The 19,032-nt window shown below is 41.7% G+C and overlaps 1 protein-coding gene and 2 long non-coding RNA genes across 4 annotated transcripts in view; 1 reads left to right on the top strand and 2 right to left on the bottom strand.

Annotated features, from left to right (window-relative positions):
• The window catches only part of LOC145452464 (uncharacterized), a 258,146-nt gene that overhangs the window by 202,982 nt on the left and 36,132 nt on the right, over nucleotides 1-19,032 (bottom strand). The gene's annotated exons all lie outside the window — the stretch shown is intronic.
• On the bottom strand, nucleotides 8,125-12,104 carry LOC145452852 (uncharacterized). The gene is made up of 2 exons (XR_013919560.1): nucleotides 9,348-12,104; nucleotides 8,125-9,284 (listed from the first exon to the last, which is right to left on the bottom strand). It is a non-coding gene; the product is annotated as an uncharacterized LOC145452852 (long non-coding RNA).
• On the top strand, nucleotides 16,975-18,261 carry LOC145452459 (uncharacterized). Its single transcript, XM_080330641.1, has one exon. The coding sequence runs from the start codon at nucleotides 17,293-17,295 to the stop codon at nucleotides 18,256-18,258; it is 966 nt and encodes a 321-aa protein (XP_080186767.1). The 5' UTR covers nucleotides 16,975-17,292; the 3' UTR covers nucleotides 18,259-18,261.

Genomic DNA, 19,032 nt, shown 5'->3' with positions numbered 1-19,032 from the left:
TTACATATGTCAAATCAATGTGTCAATCCTTATGTTTACAGCATGATAACTTTCAATGTAACACCGGCGTTTGATCGTATAAGAAATGAATTCTTAACTACGTTGCTCGACCTTTCAAATCTCGTATACTCAAACATATTATGTTAAGCTCAAGTCCCCTGTACCGAAGAGTAATTACTTTTGCCTTACAAAATATACCGAGTAGTAATTAGTTTGTCTTGCAGAATATACCGCGTAGTAATTCCTCTTCCTCTTACAGAATAGTAACGAGTTTTAAAGTTGGATAAAAATGATGCGTCGTAGGGATATGAGTACAACCGAACTTGTTATGGATTTTAGGTTTTAATGATTGTATGGACTCGTGTATGCTTGGTTGTTTTTCATACTGATACTGTTTGAGTTGGTCGGGTAACGGATTTACTTGACAATGTTTTTTGTGGTTGACTCTTTGAATATGGTAAGATGGTAAGATGCCGAGACGTAATACTATTTCCATACACTCAATTACAACAAAACATAACTAGCATTCAAATTATCCGTAAGCTACAAGTGGATTTAAAACTTGATGTTGTTTTGTGGTTAACTCAAGTCAGTGGTCATGTTTGTGTTGATTTCAGGAATGATCATGACGAATTGGTCGGGTAAATTAGTGGTAGTAACTATGACCGTACAGAGTTGCTGACATTCCAATATCTTTTACGCTGTAATATACGGATTCACTTGTGATAATTTAATTCTCAGTTATTATTCAGTCATTCAAATCTCATATACTCAAAATATAATATGTTCATGTCAAGTCGTATATGCGCCGACTAGTAAATATTTGTCTTCAGAATAGTAACGACCTTTACAATTGAATAAAAATTATCGGTCATATGAATACAACCAGACGAATTAATTCAAGTTTGTGAGTTGTTGTGATATAATCAAGTAAGTGAAAACTATATTTTGAACACTTGTTAATGTTGTGAATAATTCTTTTGAGTATGGTAAGATGTTAAAATATCTCTTTGACAAACGGAAAGCGGAATCGCGAATAGAGTTGCAATGTTTCATTACTTGTTTCAAATCAATGTGCAGATAATATCGAAATGGGACTGCGGGAAAGTTGGTAGTCATGTTTGTCAATCTATTTCAATTCAGACTTATGTCAAAGTCCAAATACCTCATTCTTGATTATCTGAATTTACCTATAGAACATGTCGCGAATGGATTCCGACACCGTACTATAACTAGACCGCTACGTCTGATGCATTATCGTGTCAGCGACGTAGGATTTTACAATTATTTCATACCTTTTTGAATAAGCGTCAACTTCACAGAGGATTAGGGTTGGATCAGAAATAAGTGAGAATTTGTCGGTATTCGAATCACCGTTTGCGACGGTTCTGTTATTCGTTACATGATAAATCTTACCAGTGAAATCCAGCTCTGCGACAAACTAATTACCAAAATGATACCCTGTGAGTGATTGAAATGTATGTAAAATCAAGTCGCGAGCGATGGTTATGTCTTAGGTGTTATCTTGTGAGCGATCGCGGGATTTTAGAATTATTTCGCACCTTTTTGAATAAGCGTACACTTCACAAAGGATTAGGGTTAGAGTAGGAATAAGTGACAATTTGTCGCTATTCAAGTTACCGACACTGGCGGTCTGTTATTCGTTACTTATTAAATCTTACGAGTGAAATCAAGTTCTGTGACAAACTGCTTACGAAAATTTCACCGCGTGAGCAATCGATATGTCTGTAACACGAAGCCGCGAAAGATGGTTATGTCCGAGACATTATCTTGTCAGCGATCGCGGGGTTTTGCAAACTATTTCACACCTATTTGAAGTGTTAGTTTGTGAACGCGGCTATTGTTGATATTCGTATCGTCGTCTACGCCGGCACTGTGGTAATCTAATTGCCCAAACATTACTATGCGACTGATTCCTAGATTTAGCAAACTATTTTCACGCCTTTTTTGTTGAAAGTACGACATTCCACCCGCAGCCTATACCCGAAAGTACGACATGCCGACAACGAAGCTGCGTGCGACCGATCCCTATGCTGAAAAGGGTTACCGTGCGACCGCAATAGCCGCTTGCCACCCCCGCCATAAGACAAAAGAGCCGCTTGCCACCCCGGGTTTCGTGTTAGCATCAATAGCCGCTCGCAACCCTCGTCATAAGACGCAATAGCCGCATGCGACCGCACCCAGAAGAACACATGGCGAGTCACCAGAAACCGCGTAAGAATAGTACGAATCACGACCACGAGTTTTCAATACGAGTCACCGCCGCCGCCTATACCCGAAAGTACGAATCACGACCCCGAGTTTTCAATACGAGTCACCGCCGCCGCCTATACCCGAAAGTACGAATCATGACCGCATCCATAAGAACCCATTACGAATCACGGCCGAGAGGGGGGTCTGAAAGTACGAGTCACCACCCCGGGTTTTCAATACGAGTCACCACCCCGCCCATAAGAACCAATGGCCGCATGCGACCGATCTATATAACTACTGATGCTGCTTCTTTACGTCTTTTACGAGTTAGTTTTACGATGTATAAATTATTATCAATCATGAGGACTGAGGAGCTATAATATAAGTGACGGTTGATCAGATGTTCATATTCTAATGCGCCAGCAGAAGAAATTACCGTACAGTTCGGCATCGGTTGTACCGGTATTAGTTTCAACACATTGTCATGTCGGATGGTTCTCGCATAACAGATGTTAGTTTGTGTCTTTTACGAGTCAGTTTGTCGAGATTCACCTGTATTCAAGTTAATATTAACTATAGAGAACAATATGTAGTAAGTGATGGTCGATGAGTTATTCATATTCCAATGTGACAGCAGAAGCAGTTACCATGCAGGAGTTTAGCATTGGTATAGTACCGGTATTAGTTTTCAGTGTCATGTTTGTTTTGCGATTTCAGTTGATTTTGTTTTTAGCAGTGGTGACCCATATTTCCTCATATAATTGATTCAGTGACTACTTAGACTATTATCAGGTTTATCAGAGATAATTAGCATGGGTTACACATGCTGTATTCCTGGATGCCGTACTGGGTACAAGGCTAATAGAAAGACTGCTACTGCTGCATCTACTCAGCTGTTTAAGTTTCCTCATGGTGAGAAATTGAAGGAAAAGTGGATCAGGGCTATACCGAGGCAGAACTGGATAGTTTCAGTAAGCCACAGGGTTTGATCAGAACATTTTACACGGGACAGTTTTATCACGAGTACCATTGACCAGAAAGGACGGCGGGTTCGCAAGCGTGAATCATTGGATTTAACAAGGCCGAAACTGAAACCGAATGCTGTTCCACACATATTTCCCACATTACCAAGATATTTGAGTAGAATCAATCCATCCCCGCGAAGCCAAAACACTGGCTCGTCAGCTCGTCTGGCGAGAGAAAATTCAGCTATTGAACGCCGCAACTTTGATTTTATGAAGAAAGATAGCATCGAGAACTTCATAGCTTTAGAAAGAAAGCTGCAGGATATAACGGTGCTATGTGGATATATTTGTCTCAAAACAGATGATGGTATGCTGTTCCACTACATCAAGTCTCATTCTGAGTCGCAGACAGTAGCCCCTAAGCTTTTGGCATCTGTTATTGTAACGCATGATTTGACAGTAAAGCCATTTGTCTGTTCTGGTCTTTTGTCACATGAAGTGTACAAACACATTTTGGGCAGTGAGCATTTGGAAACTTATAGTCAGCTGACGAATATTCTTGCACTATGCAAATGTGTGAGTGAGGAGCATGTTGAAGGTGATCAAGATCATACTCACTTGCAAATAGCAATATCCTTCCTCGAAAACTATATCGCACCACATAATGCTACTGGGAAGGAAGAATCAAGAATTGGTCTTGTGAAGTTCATTATTGAACAACTGAGTCTATTGCAGACTACGAAGAATGGTCGTCGGTATTCAGCAAATATGTTGATGACTGCATTTTTGTGGAAGTTAACGAGTCCCGCACTATACAAAAAATTACTTGACCTATTTATTCTTCCATCAATTCGTCATCTGTATAAACTCTCTGAGGATTGACTGTAGAAACTGAAGTGATGAATATGGATTACCTGAAGCAGAGAACAGATAGCTTGACTGCACGCGACCGAATCGTCACACTGATGGTGGATGAAGTTTATACTGCCTAAAGAGTGGAGTATACAAATGGCAAATTTGTGGGATTAACGCAAGACGGCAATCGTGCAAAAACAGTGCTTGCATTTATGGTTAAATCAATGTTTGGGAAATACAAGGATGTTGTATGCCTTATTCCTGTTGACATACTTAATGCCTCAGTACTCCAAACATGGTTCAATAAAGTGATGGATGCAATAAATGAACTTCTGTTCGTGGTAGCAGTTTCAACTGACAATCATGTTTGCAACAGGAAACTTTATACCAATTTGAGTGGTGGTAAAATGGTATACAGCATCGACCATCCTCAACGAGCTGGAGAACGGCTCTTCTTGATGTTCGATTTCACACACAATTTCAAAAATTTATTCAATAATTTTTTGAACAAAGGAGTTATGTGTCCCCCAGTGGTTGGACATGAAGCCATACTTGGCATGTCCTGTACTGCGGACTTCGAGCACATCAAGAAACTGTACGCCCTTGAAGAGGAAAAGACCTTGAAGATAGCCCATGAGTTGAAAAAGGTTTCATTGAATCCGAGTAATATTGCTCGTACGTCACCTCAGCATGCTTTAAGTGTTTTCAGTGAGTCCACTATTCGAGGCTTGAATCACTATAGTGGAATGCATCCAGAATTCAGTGAAACCGCCTGTTATGTTGAATTCGTGCGGAACATTTGGAGTATAATGTCAGTGAAATCACCCAGCAAAGCCCAGAGGAAGCGAAATCCATTTTTTACACCCCTGCAGACATCAGTAGACAATCAGGGCATTGCATACTTGAAAGAGGCAATCATTATTTTTAAAGAATGGCAAGCATCGGGAAATATTGGATTGTCTCGAGAAACATTTATGGCATGTATACAGACGATGGGTGCCATAGTTGAGCTCACAAATTATTTGAAAGGCCGTTATGGTATTGAATACATTCTCTGGAAAGCTGATGTCTGATCCGATCGAAGCAAGATTTGGAATGTACCGCCAGTCAAATGGTAGCAACTTTCTCATGTCGGTGAAACAGTTGCTATCGGCAGAAAAGAAAATCCGCTGCTCAAGTTTGCTTCAGCAGAAAGTATTGTGCACCGCATCGAGTCTTGGTCAATCTGATCACGAAAATTCGGATGAGGATGGTTCACCACCTTCTTCACAGTTTTTATGGTTGGTTGAATTTTTGAGTAATTTTGCCATTAATGAGGTGACTGACAGCCATGCGGCTGTTTCCCTTTATGTAAGCGGCTATATCATAAGGTCCATTATCAGGCGAAGACATTGTGACAAATGCAGTGATTTACTTGTTAATTCTGTACCAGAGCAGTACAAATCAGTGTTGCAGATGGCGAATCGAGGTGGTCTCTCAGAACCATCTGAATACTGCTACTTTGTGACAACCCTTGCTGTGCAATATTACACAGCTCTAGCCACCAACAACGATATCATGAAAAAATTCATAGCTTGTCACAATTCAAGAAGTGTGTTTGTATCTGCGATTCGCGAAATATTGAAATCAACCTTTCTTTGGAATCTCACTACTGTTGAATGTGGTAACGCATTTGTTTGTTGGTGATTTTGGTTTCAACTGCTCTGTATCTTGCCCTGATTAACATATATTTGATATTAGTTAGTAATTCCTTGGGTAGGCCTATAACTGCTCTCTATCTTGCCTTGATGAAAAGGTATTACTTGGTTAGTTATGTTGGTTTTAATTGCTCTGTAACTCGCCTTGACTTGAACATACATTTGCTCTCAGTTAGTATTTCATTGTATGTAACTGCTTGGTATCTTGCCTTTATTAAAAATCAATACTTCGTTAGGGATTTTGATTTATCTGCGCTGTATCTTGCCTTGATCAACATACATTTGTTATCAATTGGTAATTTTTGGTTACATCTGCTTTGTAACGTGCCTCGATTAACATACATTAGTTGGTAATAAATAATTTTTGTTGGCATCTGCGCTATATCTTGTGTATCAGTTTCATATGGTAAAAAGGGAGAAATCTTAGGTACATATTGTGATGTCAGAGTGACGTCACGGTTTCTATGGTGACCAATAAAAGTCGTGTGAAAAGTCGGGATAGTGGGATCGGTAGGAACAGAATCCTTCACAGTGATTCCCGACAGTAAATTATGCTATCATTGTTTCCGAAGTGACCCTACTCTTGTCCGCCTAAAAAACGAGTCACACATCCCGGAGTTCTAGATATCCCTGGTCAAAGCCAACACCGCTCCGATTTCTGCAGCGACTCCATTTCCGCAGTCCTGGCCGGAATTCCGAGCGATGACATTTTGAACCTACCATTCAAGCGCTCAGAATTGTCTGATGTTAGGAAAATTACTGCGCCAGGCATTGATGGAGTTTGCTCCGTAATACTTCTAAACCTCAGTGAATAGAGCCTCCTAAAACTTTTGAATTCTATCAATAATTTGTGGGTTTCGGGCCAGTGCCCATCATCTTGGCGGCATTCAATCATTGTGCCTATTCTAAAAGGTAGCAAACCCGCGAATAATCCCTCTTCTCGTAGACCAATTTCTCTGACGAGCAACATATGTAAGACAATGGAAAGGTTGATAAATAACATACTAACTTGGTGGCTTGAACGGAATAGAATATTGCACCCACGTCAATGCGGCTTCCCACGCAAATAGTCTACTCGAGATTGCATAATGTCACTACACGACGGTATATCTATAAATCGTTAATCAATAAAAGATTCATTTTAGCGGTGTTATTAGACTTTGAAAGGCCTACGACATTATCTGGAGAGACGGCCTCGTACTTAAACTGTGGAAAATTGGCTTCACAGGAAACATACTGCGGTGGGTGCATTAATTCATTAGCAATTGAACTTTTCAGATTCGTCTCGGTAACACCTTATCCAACTCGTTTGCGCTCGATAATGGTATTCCACAAGGAAGTGTGTTGTCTCCGACTTTGTTTGCAATCATGATCAATGACCTTTCGACTAACATCAGAATATTTGCAGATGACGTCTGCATTTGGGATATCGGACTAAACGCTTGTGATATAGCCTGAAACGTGCAGGCATCGCTCAACTCCATCCAGGAGTGGAGCCGCTAATGGGGATTCAAAATAAACGCTAAAAAGTCGGCCGGTGTGTTGTTCACGAGGAAGCGCATGTACCCTAATATCAATTTACTTATTGGACAGGTCGAATTGCGCTTAGAACGAGAGTTTAAATATTTAGAGATTATATTTGATGCAAAACCTAACTATTGTCCGCATTCGCGTATGGTCGTCGCAAAGTGTTCAAGACGGCTCAATCAGGCCCGTAACAGCACTTCGTCAGCCCCCCTCCCCAATAAAAACGTCGGTCTTGGGCTCCCCATAGGGTGATAAACTCATTGTAGTAGTAATTCGAACTCACTACATTGGATTCGTCGTTGGCGCCATATTTTCTCTGTAAAAACTCGTAGGCTACTAATCCTCCTGCGATAGCGGAATTCATCGTAAATAGTTCAGAATTTATAATAACTGATATTAATCTAATATTGACTACCTATTGCACTGATTCCTAAAATCGAAATATTGTTCGACTTCTCAATTCGGCGGTAACATAAACGTTACACTACACGCCTACATTTCAACTGCAGTACTATAGAAAGCTACTTATCAGTTGGTTCTATACCAATACCGAGAAAGCCGTTAACAGGAATGGACATTACCGAGAATGGCCGATGCCAGGAATCTAACTTACTGAGACAGACGTTGTCGAGAAATTATATCTGAGAATCGACACAGAATGGGCAAAGCCGCGATGCACATGCACACGACCTGTACATATGCATAGCATGCCTGCATTGCATACATTACATTCTCGGTAATGTCCATTCTCTGTGGTGTCAATTCTCGGCAATGTCCATTCTCTGTGTCCATTCTCGGTAATGTCCATTCTCGGCGGTGTCCATTCTCGGTAATGACCGTACAGCGTACGGCGTACGCCTTATCAATTTGGACGTGGATATCGAAGCATTGTTGTTTGATTTTAAATTGGAATGTCACTTCCGAGGCAGTTCATTACTCGGCGTAGATCAGAAAGACAGTGTGTATTTGAAAACTAGATTGTCATATAGACGTCCCAATGTCTGCTATTCTCTTGATCAACCGACGTATGATGCAATCCAAGATTGCGCAGCGTGTGAAAAAGTTGCATAAATTTCAAAAAATACTCTATAATTTATGCTAATTCCCCGAACAATTTTGGGCTCCTTCGAGCTCGCCCCCCTCCCCACCAAATTGGGGGGTTTGGGTGCGGCAGTTACGGCCCTGGGCTCAATGTATTACGGGCATTGGCTGGTACTACGTGGGGTGCCTCGAAGTCTTGCCTTATGATCGTATACAAAACTTTTATAAGATTAGTTATGGAATATGGTATTGAGGCGTATTTATTCTCACCAAAATACGTATAGAAAGTGCTACAGTTGCTTCAGAACAAAGCGCTGAGAACATGCAGTGGTGTAATGTCGAGTGCACCATCGTGTGCATTACAGCACTCGTGTCATGAACTGCCTATACACTTGCGACATCTGCAAGCCTGCCTCAACTATATCGCTGCCACATCATGGCAATCGAAAACCACCCATGTACAGTTGTACACCACTAACAGAGCAGAGTTGGCATGAAATATTTCCACACTCATTTCGATTCGAAACTTTTAATATGCTCACAAGATTGAATGAGGGCATACAAGACTTGAAAATAGCAGAATATAGTCCTTACCCGACGCTACATGGAATGAACAACCATGTTACACCGTTGATAGGCACTTGCAATCGATAATATCCAATATACAACACCATGGTGTAATCAGGTTTGAATCCAACCACTATATTCTGTCTATACACGGCTATTATATACAAATGTTTACTGGTGGATCGAAAACGAAATTTAGATGTGGGGCAGGTTCTCGGTTGACAATGTCAACAACGTGATAATCAGATTGTATCCGATATAATTATGCTTTGCAGGAGCCTTTCTGAGCGTTCAATACGAGTCACCTTTATCTGGATTCAAAGACACAGGGCCGTTGGTCGAAACGAACAGGCAGATCAGCTCGCAAAATCCGCAGCCTCAGACGAAAGTCATGACATCGCACAGACCCAGACTATTGCTGGAATAAATGAAAGTCTGAACTAGTCAACGAAGAATCGCAATACCAAGGTCTCATACGCACTAATGCAGAACTTCGCGGAATTGCTTGCCTCTCACGACGTGAGTCGTCGATCTTGATCCGACTCCAAACTGGCCATTGCGGGCTGAACGAACATTTGCACAGGATCGGATGCCATGACAATGGATTGTGTGAACTGTGCGTACAGCCTGAATCAGTGGAACATTTCCTACTAATATGTCCGAGATACTCAACTAATAGACAATATATCACCGAAGCTGCAAGGAACCATGGCGTTAACATTGTATTATCAGAAATTCTTACCAGCCCTTTCACTGCAACGCCTATTATAGAATTCGCACTCTTGTCGAATCGAATATTTTGTAAGTCTTGTTTCAATCAAACTTTCGGTCTGGTGCACAAGGCCACAGTAGCCGGGCACAAATAAAAATCCATACCAACCGACGTATGCGTATTAATGAACAAGATCGTAAGTAAACGAAATTTCGGTTCAGTTTATACAGCCTATGGTTTTAGTCCACGCAGAAACATTAAAAAACTCTGCATGCCGCACAGAATAGCTCCGCGGGCCGCACACCCAGGTCTGCCCTAAAGTATATTATTTCGTAGTGGCTGAGTTGTTTGACTTGAAATTTTTCTGAGCCCTTATCACAATTTATTGTCACTCAATTTTATGTTCTAGAAAATAAAAGAAATAAAATATACCACCAGTTCACAGAATTTAGTCCAACTATTTTCGCAATTATGAGTTGACGTGTCGTCCAACATGCGACTGCGCGTCTGCACTTGCAGAAATAACGTCGGCGATGAAATCTTTTCACAAATTGATATTGATATTAATCGATATTGATATGTCCAAGCGCCGAATAACCCTGTTCTTGCCAATGGAGCCCAGCGGCATGCAGAGCCGACCCGCAATATATACAAGTAACAATATTATTGGCGGGATTCAATCATTAACTTTGAAAATTTTCCGCGCTTGGCGTGGCTAGGACATCAATACACACTGAGTTTTCATTACATATACATGCTATCGATTTTGACGCGTATTAAGACAATTATTGTTTTCACCGTTACTTCATCCGGTTCGCTTCTATCGGATGACTCACAAAAGTTTATCGACATTCAAGTGGCTCGCGGAACAGTTCGTATATCTCATGTGACCCTTAGGCCGAAAATATTGGCCACCCCTGCATTAGCCCCTACCTTGAATCCCGAATTAATCCTTAAATATCCTGAATAGATCCCAAACCCAAATTAAATTGCTGATTCACCGAGCAATTGCGGCGTTTGATCCAGACCAATTGCATGATCCAATGTTGGCTTCAGACGCCACTAGTCCAAATTATACGCTCCGAATAAAGTAAGTAATTGATAGACGGGGTAAAATCGGTGTTCGGGCAATCTAAAGAGTACAATTACCTGCACTTTAGAAAACGATAGTGAATACTCCCTATTTAAGAGTGAGCAGAATGTTTCGCCACGAAAATCTCGATAGATCCAACACTGTCATTTGCAAAGTATAGGTGCGGTAGTCGCTATGCTCTTTCTGTTAGCAGTTGAGGAAAAGCATTAAATGTCGACACCAATACGAGCAGATGCAGCTATTTGCGAGCTGTGACAGAGCACATCAAGCAGGACTAAAAAGCGCATGGTGAAATAGGTAATGTTAAAAGGTAGATTGGGAATAAACAGCATTGAATTGCGGCATGGTAATACAATGCTGGAACCATGTTTCCGGCTTCATATGACGACAAAACTCATGAAGGTGATTCACAACCTATCCAAAATTTATGTTCTGCTTTACAAAATTTAAATCGATAAAAGAGAAGTTTTTTTTGAAAACGTTTTTTGTGTTATAAGTGTAAGTGTAAACGAAAATCATAATCACTGGACACAGACATAGTATAGCGCAAGTGGACATGCATCGGAGTAGCCGAGGCATATTAATAGTTCACCCATAAATATTGTCAAATGCAACGTCGGATCCTGAGCGAGAATTCGTAAGCAAAACATTATAACAGTGCCTTAAATAATACCTCACGAGTTCAACTATACTATTCATTTATCGCTCATCATCATTTTCGACTTGAATCAAAGTCAACTTATACAGCGAGCTATGAAACACGCGTAATACAAAACTCAACACAGCAGTCACGCTGCCCGTGGCTTATCTACATAAAGCGAGTGTAAGAGGAAAATCGAATGTAACGTACTATAAGGATATAGATGGCTTTTAGTAATTCCTCTTGCGTAAGTAACATAGATTTATATATCGACTGAATATTCTAGATTTCTTAAACCCTGCACATCAAATTTGAGAGTAGCTATTAGCTTCCAACTACGAAATGGATCACAACATCTCTCTGGAGACTTCTGAGCGTTCGTGGAAGTCGGTGGAAAATCTTTCGGAATACGATGCGCCACTCTATCTCACTGCCGTACAGCATATGAGCATTTGGTCGACTTTCGGTCTTCTGTCTGTGGTGGGATTCACTGCTAACGGATGGATGATCGCAATTCTGTTGCGGATGAAGCCAACATTCTTCACGGTCATCCTAACGGGACTAAGTATTTCGGATCTCATTTCTGCCGTCAATAGCCCGTTCTTTATCTATCATACTTTAAACAATTACAACTACCGAATGTCGTACATTTTTTGTCTGCTTACCATACCGTTTGATGTCGCCACATCGTCTATTACCGCCCACCACGTATTTCTGTTGAGCTTCATCAGATTCCGAAGCATTACCAGCAAGTCTGGATCCTACAAACAAATGAGCGCGACGAAATGTTATGTTTTCGCTGTCACGTCATATATAATGTCATTCCTGATAAACGTAACACTTGGCTTTAATGTCATTGAATACCGACAGATCAATGAAACGCGATATTACTGCGGTACTTTGAAAGGGATGGGGGCATTGTTCGGGATTTTTATGGCATCGAGTAATACACTGAATCTGCTTCTGCCCACCGCCCTAACAATAACACTTTGTCTCGCGATTCTTGCATTTCTTCTACGCCGTCGCTACACGCCTAGTACCGTTACGCCGTCCGCTACTTCACGAAAGAAAGAAAAACAAGCCCTAATTCAACTGGCCGCGATAGTAATTACTTTCGTGGTTGGGTATTCGACTGATTGGGCGTTAAAAATATTTCGTTTATACCATGAATTTAATATACCCCAGGATGTAATGGTCACAGTGTACTTGGTACCTCATGGGATCCTCCGCGTCTGTGAATGTGTGAACCCGTTTATGTATTTCTTTGCTTCATCTGATCTGAAAGAGGAAAACAAGCGACTGTTGAACGATCTGAAAAATTCATGTGATAATACATTTGGTAGAATCATTCTCATGATTCGGCGCACTTAGTAATCCTGCAGTCTAACAATCGGAACGTGACGCCCACGCATAGCTTTTGATTCGATCTCAGATTTGGAGTTATGGAGTGAGAGATGGGGTGGAAATTTCATTATCGTGAAATCAACAACAATCGTGTCCCAATTCGGAGTGAGAGTATTGAATTTCCATCGTCCGGTGAGTCGGAGTCAGAAGGACGACAGGACGTTATATATGTTTGACCTCGATGTTTTTTCGGCATATACGCCGACCCACGATACACACACACACGCGCGCGCGATATGAAGATATGCATATGTCGTTGGACAAAGAAGGTACAGATAGAGCCTTGTAAGGCTTTCCAAGGCATGCACAAACCCGCCCGTGCTACCCTGGAATGTTGAACGTCAAGCGGGAAAACCACATACACCAGTTTTACTGGACAGGTCTGACCCTGCCGGGGACTGAACCCACGACCTACCGATCCGGGACCAGGCTGCACCACTATACGCTATCTTGTCGATATTACCACCTGGAGTACAATCTCCTTGATTTGGCGGCGTAATGACCTGGACAAATTATTTTTCCATAGTTACACTCCATTTGGATTGTTAAAATATTGTAATTGTTTCGTCGATGCGAATTGGACGCGTGTGATGCGGGACGTGCACGGTATGGACATGCAACGTGCCAGTTGTCATGTAATCATTTGGTAACCGGGACATGGAATACTAACGACTGGAGTAACTATAGGATAACTATGTTTTAAAAATTACTATATTAATTTGCAACGATTTTGAAGTGTTTTTCTTTCTACCTAACATAATCCTGTTTCCGTTTTGAAAAATAAACGTCTTATATCAACATGCCTTCAATTGGTTATATTCCGATGTACTGATACAAAGCAAATCATATTGAAGTTGATGGCAGATATGGAGGATGTACGTAATTGAAATTCATGCCAGTGTCGACACTGTTTAAAAGTAAACTAGCCCAGTGATCTTCAACCGGTTGTATCGTACAGCCCAGGATGTATCATGTATTTGGCAATGGGTGTAGCCTACCACTCGGAGGGGGTGTACTGGGGTGTACCAGATCTAATACCAATTTGAATAAGCTAAGGCAATATTCGGAATCAATAACTTTCAGAACCCACAAACCACTGCCTATAAATATATGTTGACCAATGTTATTGGCCTGTCTCCTCAATATCGAAATCGGTGACGTTGCGGTCAGGAGAGTCAAGTGAGGCTGTCGCCTGGATGAGAAATAAAAATTGTGAAAACCTTCAATGATTATTGATGTTTACCGTCGATGTCCAGGAATTATTAAATTTGAATATATTCTCATCCAACATCACCAATTTTCATATTTATTTTTCAAAAATACAGCGCGAAAAGAGAGCTGAGGTACGTGCAGGTTGTGCCTCGCTTGCGACAATGCAATTCATGATACGCAGATCAGAATTCGTAATAACTGGTATCTTTCAAATGCTATCGTCGCACCGATTCTGAAAATTTGAATAGTAGCTATCTTAGAGCACTGGAACCCCCACAAAATTGCCAAGGAACAGGGTTGTAATGACTCGAGTCATGACTCGACTCGAGTCACGATTTTCTGATGACTCGACTTGACTCGAGTCATTTTCTCAAAATACGGAAATGACTCTACTCGACTCGAGTCAATATGTGTGTTGACTCGACTTGGACTCGAGTCATTGCGCACGACTCGAGAGGCAGACGGCCAAGACCAATATTTCATTGTAATTTCGAAGAATAGTAAAGTTACCACACTATTGGGATTTCGTCTATTGGTATACTGCGGTACTTGGAAATGCGACCAAAAACTGCTAAAAGCGAGAAAATTAGTATATTATAAATGCGAGCCATTCGATATCACCAAACAAAGTTATAAAACTGGGTTTAACAAGATTTTGACAGGAAACTGAGCGGTCAACACAATGACTTGGACTCGACTCGAGTCATAATAACGTGACTCGGACTAGACTCTCTTTTAGCTGACTTTGACTCGGACTTGACTCGGTCGTGAATTGAAAATGACTCGACTTGACTCGAGTCAAAACTATAAAAGTGAGATTCACTTGTGACTTGGTTACAACCCTGCCAAGGAATGTGAAATTAGTCTTTATGACGGACAGTGGCAGCGCAGAGAAACAATAGCCAGGTGAGGCAGAATCGAATCTGCCTCACTCAGTATTCGCTAACAATCAGGCAACCGCAGCATTGTGAAACGCGCTATCGATTTTTGAAACCGACAGTGTTGCATTATTATTATTATTGGGGATGGCCATTACCAAATGCGGAGCAAATACATACCCTTAATGATGTAGCTGTTATGTAGGTTTTCCATCCATAGCTCCGCTAAATCGTGGTGTGTGATAGCTACTTACATACAGCCTGCGTTGTCGTTGTTTGTGGCCTTTATAGTGTTGTCGATTGCAATAGTCATTTGCACCAGGTCGATATTCTATGTTTGATGCCATATCTGCCAACTTGTAGCACTGCCCACACTTGTAGGTTTTTGTAAGACACCGCTTACATGGAACAAGTGGCGAGGAGTAGCCTATAGATCGCTCGAGTCTGAAAATGGCTAATGCCATAAGAAGCAGGACGCGAACTCAATCAGCTAACCTTGTAGGTTTTACATATTTGCAAATCCTAATCCACCGAAATCGGCATCCCCAATAAATATAGTGAATCTAACCCGGGTTTTCTATAGTCTGAATGATGTCTTCAACCAAGTTTGATGTTAGTGAGTGACATATTCAGTTTTGCTAATACAGTGTCCATTTCAATATTGTAAAAATCGAGATTGGACAAACAAAGGGCAATAGAGACTATAAAACCGAAATTAGGAACTTAAATAAAATATTTTTTATGTTTTTCGTTTAATCCTTTTCGTTGAGCAATCTGTAATAAATAACTGAATATTTCACTACACGAAAAATTTAAACATGAATTTTATAATGTAGAATTGCAACGGCTAACAGGGTGCAGAGAAAACGCTCTCGCCTAGCCGCTTCTCTTGATGCTGCTGTTGTTCATGTATGTGTTTATAATTGTATATTTATATTGAAATGAACCCGAGTATTTTCGCACAAGCGGGATTATCCACAATGTAGTTTACGAATATATGTGCCACTGCGATTGTGGCTACGTGAGAAGAACGTCAACGCGTTTACAGGAACGGATAGATCAGCACGTCCATAGATTTATTGGGACACGCGCATCAAGCTCGGTAAAATTCTCACTCTTGACTCATCCGCTCAAGCTTGATGCTCAACAACCAGAGGCCATAAATTCTGCCATTATAATGAGCCCGCTTGCAGGAAAAATTATCGAGACGAAAGATTTCGTGTCGTCGGGAGGGGCCGTTCACAGTTTCATTTGTGTGCCTTGGAGTCGACTTTAACCAAATACATCAGCCAAAGCTGTGTCAACAAAAAGAGTTCGTGTACCATTTAAAATAGTACATAGAACGCCCTCGTATTCGAAATTTCATGGTGATGACGTCATATTTTGTGATGCGATTGTTAATAGACGATGATCTCTTCCATTCTTCACTAGTTGCTTACGATTATCCCTGACGAGTGTCAGCCGAAAATATTCTGGTTCATTTCAATATGACTATACTATTCAATTGTATATTGAAGTTCTGCACCTCCTAGAAGTTCTTGCTATATTTCTGTATCTTTATCACCCACTTTACGTGTGTGTGTGTGTGTGTGTGATTTATGGGGCGGGGGGGGGGGGTTCTGTGCCTCGCCAGCCATGAACCTCACCGCATGTCACTGTGAATTATACACGTGGCCTAATTTGTAAGAATTGTGTTGATAAGTAAAGAAAGCGGCTTTCCGTTCGGAGATGGACATTGAATCCGCCACGATAAGACAAAATTATGCAATAGTGCGATAAATTAGTGCAATTATGCAATCATGCTCTGAAAATATATCGAATCGTAATCAAAGAAATTATAGCCTACGTCCTCGAAATCTAATACTTCGTTCGATCCACCTCAAATCGATGCTACAACGCAAAGATACATCTTAATTACGAATACTCTTGGGCATTGTTCCCTCTAATTTTTCACGAGTCTGCGAAAACACGCCAACTCACTGCGCAGGCCCATGGACAACAGTGCGCAACCAGGCCCCCATATGGTGATAAACCTAACTTCTGCAGACCCCCCTCTGGCCATGCGCTTTTTTGCGCTACTTATCATTGTAGCGTACCGCTCCACGATTATCCTAATTACCCTCGCTGATCACTGATTATGCTTCTATACTTGTTACTGTTGCGAACCTATGTTGGGTGAGTCGCTTTTAGTCACCGTCCGAGCCAGTCGTCTTTTAGTATCCGTCGGATGAGCATCGTCATGTTTTAGTCGTTTTATTAAAAGAGCAATGCTGACTTGTCTACTTTGACTTATCGAGCCGCGGACCAAGAAGAACGCGCGCCCACGATAGAGCACGCTATATTTTGGTGACCCCGACGTGATTTCGCTAGCCATCCTAGCTGACGTGATTTCGCTAGCCATCCTAGCCGACGTGATTCGCCAGCCGACTCGAACCCAACGTGCACTAGCCGACTCGAATCACTTGCTCACTCTCTGCTGTATTTGAAATGTCTTCTCGACGACGACGACGACAACAATCGGTGGAAGATATTGCCAGCTCGGCCAATTTCACTGGTGTCCCGAGGATGCCGCCACCGGTGGTCAATTTCTGGTCCCATTCGCCAGAGTCGTGGTTTGTTTCGGTGGAAGCCGGATTTTCCAGTTATGGTGTTACCGACTCTGCGGCGAAGTATTTTCACGTTCTGAGATGTCTGGACGGCAAGCAGCTCGAATCGATTCGATTTAAGTTACCTGCCCCAGAAGACGACGACTGCTACGAAGTATTACGTGATCTTCTGATGCGTGAGTACGCTATTCCTTTGCGAGACCGTGTTAAGGAGCTTTATAGTGATCGCTGTAGAGATTTAAAACCCTCGGAACTTCTGAAAAAATTGCGAAATGCAATGGGGGCTCTATCAAACACACCAGGTTCTGACTGTTATTTAAAGGAAACGTTCCTTCACTATTTGCCAGATCATATTGCTGGGATATTGTCGTCACATGTAGACGATACCGTGGAACAGCTTGCCCTAAGAGCTGATAGTATATACACTCGTGCGTCTCCACCTGTGGTTCCCAATCATTACAGTTATCCTCCCACAAATCAATTAGATGAATTGCAACGAACTGTTCAATCGATAGCTCGAGAGGTCATGGAATTGAAAGCGATACCTTCGACACGACAAGTATCTGTATCTGACGGACAACGATCACGTGATTTCAATCGTAGTTCCGCTCCCCGTCCTGAACCATTTAGAGACGATCGACCAGCTTTTCGAACGCTGTCGAACCATTCAGAGACACGTGGTGAGGTAACTCGATTTGCTCATCTGCGTGGTACGAATCAGTTGTGCTTTTATCATGATAAATTCGGTGATCGAGCTCGAAATTGCCGCCCACCCTGTTCCTACTCTTCAAATCGCCCTTTTTTAGACGGAGGCCTCGTGAGGGATCGCAACAATTTTCAACAGTGAACTCCGAACGTGAAAACCCTTTATTGCATGTGCGAGATTCGATTTCAGGGCAGATTTTCCTCGTCGATACAGGAGCATCCGTTTCTGTTTTGCCGACTTCGAGTAACGTTTTAAAAAGTAAACCTGGACCAAATCTGTACGCTACAAATGGATCGAAAATTGCGACGTTTGGAACGAGATATTTACGGATCGAGCTCTCCGATAGACACAAGTATGGATTTCGATTCTATATTGCCGATACACACATTGCCATATTGGGGGCTGATTTTATTGAGCGATTTTCTCTCGTCGTTGATTTGAGGAGCAATTGTCTGATTGATACTGTTTCAGGAGGTTTCATTCCTGGCTGGAAGTGTAATCCAGTAGTTCGCGGTTTGAACTTTATAGCGCCTGATCACAATACGCCATATGTAGATCTTTTGTCGAGCTTCAACGACATTACCATTCCACGGAATGCAGCAGGACGAGCTAATCACGGTACTGTACATCGAATTATTACTAACGGATGTCCCACTCGATCTCGATGTCGCCCATTGCCGCCCCATTTGAAACAGAAGGTGAAGAATCGATTGCAAGAGATGTTGAAGTCTGGTGTAATCATTCGCTCAAAATCGCCTTTCGCCTCTCCCATCACTGTCGTACCGAAGGGGTTAGACGATATTAGAATCTGTGTCGACTATAGGAAATTAAACAATCAGACGGTTAAGGATCGCTGTCCTGTCCCATTCCTACGTGATTTTACCAATGAACTGTCGAGCTGTAATGTTTTTAGCA

This window comes from Botryllus schlosseri, chromosome 12, assembly GCF_051294905.1.
Source record: "Botryllus schlosseri isolate E-star chromosome 12, Bs_hap1, whole genome shotgun sequence".
Lineage (NCBI taxonomy): Eukaryota > Metazoa > Chordata > Ascidiacea > Stolidobranchia > Styelidae > Botryllus > Botryllus schlosseri.
Note: the sequence above shows the minus strand (reverse complement) of the source record. Positions and strands in the feature narration are given on the sequence as shown.

Excerpts from the sequence above, each read along its gene's own strand:
- LOC145452459 (XM_080330641.1), top strand. The coding sequence starts at position 17,293 with ATGTCTTCTCGACGACGACGACGACAACAATCGGTGGAAGATATTGCC.